General features: G+C 41.8%; 1 protein-coding gene across 1 annotated transcript in view; it reads left to right on the forward strand.

Moving 5' to 3' along the window:
- DOCK1 (dedicator of cytokinesis 1) overlaps nucleotides 1-10,210 on the forward strand; it is a 597,377-nt gene that overhangs the window by 9,299 nt on the left and 577,868 nt on the right. Inside the window, exons 4-5 of the mRNA XM_014587219.2 lie at nucleotides 1,699-1,779; nucleotides 3,014-3,162. Of these exons, the coding sequence (XP_014442705.1) occupies nucleotides 1,699-1,779; nucleotides 3,014-3,162 (230 nt within the window). The remainder of the gene's footprint in view (nucleotides 1-1,698; nucleotides 1,780-3,013; nucleotides 3,163-10,210) is intronic.

Here is a 10,210-nt window from a genome sequence, read left to right on the forward strand (position 1 = left end):
GAAATTTTTTTTTTTTTTTTTTTTTTTAACAAAGGCTCCTACTTGAAAAAAAAAAGTTTAAATTTGGAGAAAAATGATTAAACCTACTAGGAGAAGGAAATAAGATTCTCTAAACTCTTGGCTTATTTATTTACTTTTTTCCTTTATTTTCACAAAACTGTGGCAAAATATATATAACATAAAATTTACCAACTAACCGTTATTAAGTGTACAGTTCAGTGGCATAAAATACGTTCATATTGCAGCCATCACCACCATTCCTCACTAGAATTCTTTCATCTTGCAAATCTGAAACTCTGTTCCTACTAAACAATGGAACTTTTCTTTGAAGTATAGACTACTGCCTATTTCCCTTTCCTACTTGGCAACCACCATTGTCCTTTGGTCTCTGAATTTGTCTCTGCTAGGAGTCTTTAAGTGAGATGAAACAGCAATTGCCTTTTTTTTTTTTTTTTAAGGTTTTTGCCATAGGACACATATGCTCACCGGAGAGAGAGAAATGGAGAGACCTAAAGAAAAGGAAAGTGAGAAATCACCCTTCGGGTGAATGATGACAGTGCAATCCCTTCTCCTCCTGGGATTTTGGAAATGCACACACACATGATTTTCAAGCCACCAGGTCCAGGACTTGAACTACGGTCGACCATGTGGGAGTCCAGCACTTAAACCACACAACCTGCTGGCTCCTGCAATCATCTTTTTGTGACTGACTTATTTCACTTAGCATAATGTTTTAAAGGTTCATCCATGTTGTAGCATGTGTCAGAATTTCCTTCCTTTTTAAGGCTGGATAATATCCCATTATATGTATATACCATATTTTGCTATTCATTGTTAACAAGCAACACGTATTGCCGTCACATTTTAACTATTGAGAATAATGCTGCTATGAACATGGGTGTACAAATTTCTGTTCAAGACCCTGGTTCTAACTACATTGAGTATATGCCCCAAAATGGAATGTCTAGATCATAAGGTAATTATATATCTTTAATTTTGGGAAGAACTGCTGAATTATTTTCCACAGAGGCTGTAACATTTTACCAGTATTGCACAGGGTTCCAATTTCTCCATAGTTATTATTCTCTAGCAGTTGTTTCCTTCTTTTCTCTTCTTTTTTTTTTTTGTAATCCCCTTTCTAATGGGTATGGAGTACTATCTCATTGTAGTTTTGATTTGCATTTCCCTTCTGATTAGTGATGTTAAGTATCTTTTCATGTGCTTGTAGGCCATTGATATATCTTTTTTTTTTTTTTTTTTGAGAAGTTTTTTGCTGTAGGGCGTTTGGAGTCACCAGAAAGACAGAGAGACAGAAAGTGAGAAATCACCCCCAAGGGGGGATGGCCACAGCACAATCCCTTCTCCTCCATTCTCCTCTCGGGATCTTGGGCATGCACGCACATGTGCCTGGTGTGAGTTTAAGTCACTTGGGTCTGGGACTTGAACCACGGTTGACCACATGGGAATCCAGAGACATAGCCATTATGCCAATTGCTGGTCCCACCAATTGTATATCTTGTTTAGAGAAATGCCTGTTCAAGTCTTCTGCCCATTTTCTTGCTGAGTTACAGAATTTTTTGTTTTTTAAAGTTTATTTATTTTTTCCATAAGGGGAGAGGACAGAAAGACAGACAGAGAGACAGCATCCCCATCAGGCCTTGCTGATATGATCTACCCCCACCTTTTATCCTGTTCCAGATAATGAGCAAGTGGATACCTCCTGTACTCAGGGAGGTCTTTGGACATGAATGTGGAACTTTCCCTCTGCATTGCCTCGGAGTACTGCATTTTACCACTCTGCCATTGTTTAGCTGCAGAATTCTTTATATATTTTAGATATTATTCCTTTATCAGCTACAGCATGTGTAAGTATTTTCTTCTATTCAGTGGTAATGTCTTTCTGTTGAGAAGATCCTTTATGCATATGGTTTTTAATTTTGATGAAGTCCAATTTAGTTATATTTTCTTTTATTACCTGTACATTTGCTGTCATATCAAAAAAGTTATTGTCAAATCTAGTGTCATAAAGTTTTCCCCATACTCTCTAGGAGTTTTTCATGGTTTTAGCTTTCATGTTTAGGTTTTGCATTCATTTTAATTTATCTTTTGGTGTGTGTGTGTGTATCCAATTTTCATGTCACCATTTATTGAGACTACTTGTTGTTTCCCCATGAAACAGTCTAGGGATTCTTGTTGAAATCACTCTACTCTATTCCAGTGGTCTATGTATTTGTCTTATGCTTGTACCACAGGTTTTGTTGACTATTTTTGCTTTAGTCCATTTGTGCTGTTCTAACAAAACATCTGAGACTGGATAGTTTATAGATGATATAAATTTATTTCTCATGGTTCTGCAGGCTGGAGGTCCGAAATGGAGATGCTGGCAGATTTGGTGAAGGCTGCTCTCTGTATCCAGGGTGGCAGAGCCTCCTCTAGAGGGGACAGACTGTCCTCATAGAGTGGAAGGGACGTAAAGGAACAAACGCACACCTTTTGTCTTCTCATCTTAATTACAGTCCAAAAGCCCCATCTCTAAATATAACCACATTGGATAGTACATTCCAACACATGAATTTTGGGGAACATTCAACCATAGCAGTTGACTACAATAAGTTTTGAAATCAGGAAATGTGAATCCTCCAGCTTTGGTCTCCTTTTCAAGATTGTTTTGGCTATTCAGGGTCATTGAAGATTTCATGTAAGTTTTAGGATAGATTTTTCTATTTCTGCAGGTACTCATATATTATTGGCTACTAGCTTGAGAAACATTAATTTTTTTATTTTAATTTAAATTTTTCTGTCTTTTAACTTTTTTCTCCTTGACAATGGCTTGATTTAGACTAATATTCTCTGATAGACTGTAATTCAGGGCAGTGGATTCATCATCACTGCCTTCATTCTTCCTGAGTGCTTTGGTCTGGTACTTGATTATCCAGAAGTTGGATTATCAGGCCTTTCTGTACTTGGGTCCCTCTCCTGGTAGCCCTGAGTGTAGTAAATGTTTTGAGTGAAGGCTATTGCCTGCTTGGACCCTTTGTCCTCTTCGAGCCATGCCAAGAGGTTGGGCTGGGCTGCAGCCTCAGGGAACTGGTGGCTGGATTCAGCCCTGAATTCAGTCTGGGACCGGGAATCAGTTCACGGGAAGATTAATTTGAAGAAGAGGTGGGAAAGAAAACAAAGTAGGCACGACTCCTATGTTCGCCCAAATGCTTTTCTAACCTTTGAAAGCTCTTGAATGATATTTGCCTCTAATCTGGTCATTTCTTTGCAGTCTGAATAACGAACGAGGGTTTTCTCTGTGATTTAGGCATGGTTTTTAGGAATGATGGCAGACTGTGCGGTACTAGGGTATTCCACTGAACAACACTTGCCTTGTTTTTGTAATTTTGGTTTAATTTGCTATGAATTGATAGAGAATAATTTGGGATGAAAAACAGAAGGAGGAGATCTTTGCAGTCATTCTGCTTATTTTTTCAAATCAAAGTGGTTTTCCCAATTAGATGACAGGAGGAATCTGGGGCATTTCATACTCAGTATTTATTTTCAAAGTTTTTATTTTAGTAAACAAACTCTTCAGTTTAAATAAGTTAAGTGTATCTACTTTTGCAGTTGGCCAGGGTTTGCGTAATTAGTTTATCCAGTAAAATTTGACTTACATTGACAAGAACTGGAATGTTGATAGCAAATGGTAATTGCTAACTCTTTATCTTATCGGGAAAATCAGAAGTGTCTATTGAATTACAGGGACTCTAATATGTTACTCTGTAACCTAACCAAGATAATTCTTTTGAGGGTGATTAAATGTAATCATGAACTCATATATATGAGAAAGCAAACAGATGGATAAACAACCAGAGTAATTATCAGCGGTACATTTACATTTTTCCATCACAGTGTTTCAGGGACCTGCTGGTCCAGAGTAATCTGTTTGGTCATTGTCTGTGAGGATGACATTCTTCATAAAATTTGCTTGATTGGTTTATCTACCCTGTGATCTTACCACAGGGCATTTCAGCTGTTTAAACTCCCAGAAGCTGTTTGAGCTTCCCTGTTTTTATGGGTATCTAGTGCACAGAGAGGACAAGAGAAAGTTTGAAGGTATGATTCTGTGGTTATGAAAGGAGACGCTATACTAAATAAAGAAGTTCCTCAAAGAAATATTTGTGGATAGATTGTATGTACCTAAATCTTGATGAAATGTATCATGTCACTAGTTTTTTTTTTTTGGAGAGTTTTTTGCTATAGGGCGCGTGTGCTCGCCAGACAGACAGAGACAGACAGACAGAAAGCGAGAAATCACCCCCCAGGGGGTATGGCCATGCCGCAATCCCTTCTCCTCCATTCTCCTCTCGGGATCTTGGGCACGCATGCACACACACCTGGCGTGAATTTTAAGCCACCGGGTCCGGGACACAAACCGCGGTCGACTACGTGGGAGTCCAGTGACATAGCCATTACACTAACTACTGGTCCCTCATGTCACTAGTTTTGACTAGCCTTTTAAAACACAAAAACCAAATCAGCTAACTATCCTAATCCAACAACAACAGAATCTTGAAAAGCCACAGATACGTAGCATTTATAGATTTTACCTGTTAAAGTCATGGATAATCACCTTTCCTGGAAACCTCTGCCTTTTTCCACCAGTGTTAGCTGGAAGGATGCTAAGACTTAAAAGTTCCATGTGAAGAGAATGTTGCCAGTTATTCTCTGCACGTTTTTTGAACTGCTTTGATTAGAGGGTCCTAACCTCACAACATAAGGAGAGGAGGGCCTGGAGGTGGAGACTGTGTGTTGTCACTGATGTTTGCTGTTCTTCAAGTGCTTTGTGAATGAGGAGTGATCACAAGGAGGAGGTGAGCTCAGCTCTTCTCCCTAGTTTGTTTTCAGTGGGATGAAGCTCAGTTTTAGTTTTAGGTTGAACTGTGTGCTGGATTCACTTGGGAACAGGTTGCCTGATGGTACAGCAGAAATAAGTCTTGAAAGCCATATAAGCATTAGAATAGAAGAGTAATGCATCAAGCTGCTCTTCATTTCTGATTTGCAGAAAGTTGCCTTAATGGAATGAGCCTGTCTGGAGGGATCCGTCATCTGGGAACCTGGGATCTATGATGAAGCAGAGAAGTATCTTCCTGCTTATTTTTACTGTAAATACACTCAGCATTATAAAAATTCATTAAAAGATAACCGTAATCTGTCCTTTTGGGAAATATCTAATGGAAAGCTGGGGATAGCTGATGATTCTTCTGACTGTGCATTTATTTACAAGGTGTTTCTGTCCTGAAAATACTTAAATAGATTGTGTTTCACAACCTCAATATAGATCCCTTTAGTTTTCCTGAACACCTGTGATTTTAATTAATTCCCTAGAAATATTGATTTCCTTCTTTTATTCATCTGGAAATGATCATTAAAAACAAATAAAAGGTTTAAGACCTTCTTCGAACCTGACTGCCTTATTTCTTTGGAAGGTTAATTTTTCTGTGGTTATGAGCACAGACTCTGGTGCCAGACTGCCTGGGAACAAACCCCAGCTTTGGCATTGGGTGATTGAGGTGACAGTTAGATGGTTAGTTTATGCAAGCACCTATTAAGTGCGATTTCAGTTTGCAATCCTTTAATGAATTTTGGTGCATTTTCATGCACCAAAATATTTACCAAATGCCTACAAAATGCCACTAGTGTACAGTGTGGACGGAGGTAGATACAGGGGAATGACAAGTAGATATCCACAAGATTGAACGCTGACTGGTAGGAGGAAGTAAGGACTACCAAGAAAAGCTTTGTGGAAGAAGCAACATTTAGTGGGTGCGTTGGAGAACAGGTATGAGTTAATGAGGTTAAGAAACACAGGCAAACACACATACATACACACAGAGTAGCATCAGGATATCTGAAGGCCCCCAGGTACAATGCACTGTAGCTTAGTCTGGGTGATAGAGAATAGAGCGAAGAACAGGCTGAGGCTAGAAAACTCAGCAGGGTCTTCCTAAACCTTCCTGAAGAATTTGGTCTTCATGTTCAGAGCAATAAGTAGTTACTGAAGGGTTGAGAGCTGGAGAGTGATATCATCAGATTTTGTCATAGGAAGATCTCATCCAGGTGATAGATGATGGGGCCTTGCTCAAGTTAATGGCAGTGGGAGTTGGGTGGTGCAGAGGGATTTGAGAATATTAGAAAACAAATGACACAGTGTTGTGACTGATGTAGTGGGAGGGAAGAGGTGCCCAGGATTGGGTGGAGACACACACACACACACACACACACAGAGAGAGAGAGAGAGAGAGAGAGGAACACAGAAGATAGACATTAGAGTCCTGTTGTAACCTAATCACAGAGTGATATCTCATCACTTATTACATTTGCTGTACTAGAATGAGTCGCTAGATCCAGCCCATCACATTCAAGGAGCTAGAGAATAGAGTTCAGATGGAGTGAACATGAGGAGGTGGAAGTGGTTGTCATTATGTTGGAAATTTGTCTATTCCAGTTTCTGAGTTTTGCGTCCTACTTCTTGGAGTGTCACTGGAGACCTCTCCCCGTCAGGCTGTCATGGATTCCCAGCACATGGCCCTGCACACATCATAATGATGGTACAGTAACATTAGCTCCTCGTTAAGGGCTCTTGTAGAAGAGACGTGGGCAAACGACCTTAATTTCATGGCCACTGCGATCAAAAGGTACATTCCCTTTTGGGACCAGCAGTTAGTGTAATGGCTATGTCACTGGACTCCCACGTGGTCGACCACGGTTCGAGTCCTGGACCCAGTGGCTTAAACTCATGCAGGGCGCGTGTGTGTGCGTGCCCAAAATCCCAAGAGGAGAATGGAGGAGAAGGGATTGTGGCGTGGCCATCCCCCCTGGGGGGGTGATTTCTCACTTTCTGTCTCTGTTTGTCTTTCTGGCGAGCGCACACGCCCTATAGCAAAAACCTCTCCAAGAAAAGAAAAAAGGTACATGCCCTTTTGCAAAAAAATTACATCATGAAAGTCACTTTTTTTTTTAATTTGTAAAATATGGAATATTGATTGGGCTTAACCTTTAGGGAACAGATGGAGGATGGTAACACTTTGTAGAGGCTAAGGTGAACCCATCTTGTTTGAAGTGAAGCCCGTCTTGATCTAGGTGATGTTCGAGCATGTCTTCTGGCCTGGCCTGTGGGGGGGGACCTAGCATACTAGTGTCATTTTGTATGCAGTTGATAAATATTTACTAAGTGCATGAATTTAGCCAAAATCCATTAAAGGATTGTAAACTGAAATAGCAACTTCTTGCTTCTACTGACCATCTCACAATCACTTCAGTCACCCAGAACTCTGTTGAGGTATGCTGGCTCCTCGTTGCCTGTGAATGAGTGTATAGGATATTCCTGGGCCTGCTAAGCTGTAGTGTTGCAGGAGTCTCTGCATATATTCTCAAAATCATGGTTGAAGTGCTCTGTGGGCAGCTTCCCAACTCTCTCTTCATACTGTAAATAAATAAAACTTTATTTGCAAAAACAGGTGTCTGGCTAGATTGGCCTGCGGGCTGTGGTTGCTGACTCCTGACCAAAGGAATGAACAAATAAAATGCCTTGGTTGTCTTTCACGAATGGTCATTAATAAGCATATATAGTTTTATGCTGTGTGTGTGTGTGTGTGTGCATTTTTAATTGCCCGAAGACACATGTGCTTGCCAGAGAGACAAGAGAGAGAAAGAAAGCCATCTCCCCAATTGGATCATACTAAAATCCTGTTTCTCCATTTCTCCCTACCATTTGCTTAGCATGTTTTTCAAGTTGCCAGGACTGGGCTTCAAACTGCAGTTGGCTATGGAGGATCTGACTGCTTTAACCACCAGACTACATAAGGCCACTCATCCTGTATTTTTTAGGTTTTTGTGATAGGGTACATGTGCTTGCCAGAGACAGAGAAAGGGAAAGTGAGAAATCACACCCTAGGGGGGACAGCCACCCTTCATTCTCCTCTCTATTCTCCTTTTGGAATTTTGGGCATGCATGCACACACGCCCAGCATGATTTTCAAGCTATTGGGTCTGGAACTGAAGCCCTGATTGGCCACATGGGAACCCAGTGCTTTAACCACCTGCTGGTCCCCAGCCATGCTGTATTTTAAAGTTTATTTATTTATTTCTTCCATAAGTGAGAGAGACAGACAGCACCACCAACAGGGTCTTGACACTGCAATCCAATCTTGGATTCACCCCTTCGAACAGCCCTGGATAATGGACACATCCATGCCTGGATACTCTTATTATCCATGCTACAATCTGAGTACTGGGCTTATGGAGATTGCTTTTTGAAAGGCTGCAAGGGACGATGGTTAAGGCTTTTATGTTCCTGACATGGCTACTTCCAAGTTGCAAGACATCAGGCAAGTTACTTAACCTCTCTGTTTTATCAAGTTTTTGTGTGATAAGTTGAAAACGTACCACCAGTGAATATTCTCCAGGGTTTTGAATGGTGGAGGGATGGCTGGGGTTCAGTTCACCTGAACCTTGGGTGCAGAAGGTGAAAGTGAAAGTCTGCCACGGTTCAACAGTGGGCCTTGCAGCTGGAGAATTTGGTTCCTGTCCTGAAGACAATATCCTGGAGGTGTGACTATAGCAAGCCACCTACTTAATATCTGTGTTCTGTGTGGAAAAAAGACTTTATAAAAATACCTAGGACCCTGAAGTTGTTTTACAGCACGGAGTTTTTTAGTATTTGTGCTTAGTTAGAATTCAAAGGTGAGCTGTGCTGGAGCACCCCCTTGGAAACTCAGAAGTATAAGCAGATGGTAGCATGCAGCAGAGTGGGATCTGGTAGAGGCCCAGACAGGACCCTTTGAACATAGGCTGCTGGAGGTGGTGCCCTGTATGAGGGGTTTGGGGATGGTCAGTGGGATGCTGCAGGGATGAGTGAGGAAGCCTGGGAAGGTCAGAGAGGCAGGCTTGAAATGACCTTATATGTCTGGCTCCAGAGTTCAGCCTGGATGTGAGTCCTAAAGAGATATGTGTACGGAGGCTGTTGGTGTTGGTCTCAAGGCCACTGGGCTATATTATTCCCAGTCTGCCCTTACTGCCTGGAGAGTGTCTTCCAAAAGCCTGTCTGCTTTCTCCCACTGCTGAAGAGTCTTGTCTCTCACCTCCTCTCTCTCCCCCTCTCTCCATCTCTTTTTTTCTCCTTCTCTCTCATGTCTCCCCTCTTCTCCCCACTCTCTTTTTCCTTCCCTTTCTCTCTGTCTGTCCATCTCGTTCCCTCTTGCTTTCTCTTTGTCTGTCTCTTTATTTCTGTTGTTGTCCCTTCCTCCCCTCCCTCTCCCTTCCTCTCTTTCCCAGTTCCCTCGGTCCAGTCCTGTGCTTTCTATTGCCATGGAAGTCTGCAGAGCTTAGATTTCTCTTGTTGTTGTTTAATATTGCATTTCTCTTTTTGTCAGAAATATTCCATACATATCTTTGGTTGGGTCCCTAAAAGCAAATCTTGAGCCAGAGATTCTTGTGCAAGTGATTGATTAAGGGAGGTTCCCAGGAGAAACTCGAAGGGAGGTGAGAAAAGCCAGCAGGATAGGGAGAAGTTGAGCAAAGAGGTTGATCAGCCAAATCCTGGCCTCAGCCTTGAAACCTGCCTTGGGAGTGTGACTGGCACCTGGAATTTTATTCTGCCTGCCATGAGGAGTAGTGATTGGACTCGAATCAGTCAGTCATTGGCTGGAGGCCATCCCTAGGTCTAACCTCCTAGGCATCTTCTGGCAGGATGGCTCCCAGTTCAGAAGACAACCTGGCCCAGGGAGGTGCTAGCAGCCCACCCTCACAGCAGCTGTGGTTATGTATCTATTTCATGTAGTTCGTATGTACATTCTCTGTAACCTCCCTCCACCTGCTCTGCTTAGTGTTTATACTGCCATGCTGTGGGTGTGGACCATTGGGGCGTATGTGAGGGCCCTTTGCCCTTGCACAGTGTGAAGGAGAACCTCCTGTCCTTCAGGAGAAGCTGAGGCAGAAACTCAAATGATGTAGAAACTCCTCTCATCACAGAGAACGAAGCCAATCCAGGGATATACCCCAGAATGGATCAAATAGATGACCAAAGATGAAAAGAAAGAAATGATCTTTAATCTCTTAGGCTGATTTTTTTTTCCTCCCAGGGAGGCTGTATTTTCAAATAATAAAGTGCAGGTCAGATTTTTTTTTTCTTCTAATTGCCAGAGGGCATTTACACTTTCCAGAGAGG

This window comes from Tupaia chinensis, unplaced genomic scaffold, assembly GCF_000334495.1.
Source record: "Tupaia chinensis unplaced genomic scaffold, TupChi_1.0 Scaffold000197_1, whole genome shotgun sequence".
In the NCBI taxonomy this organism is placed as follows: domain Eukaryota; kingdom Metazoa; phylum Chordata; class Mammalia; order Scandentia; family Tupaiidae; genus Tupaia; species Tupaia belangeri.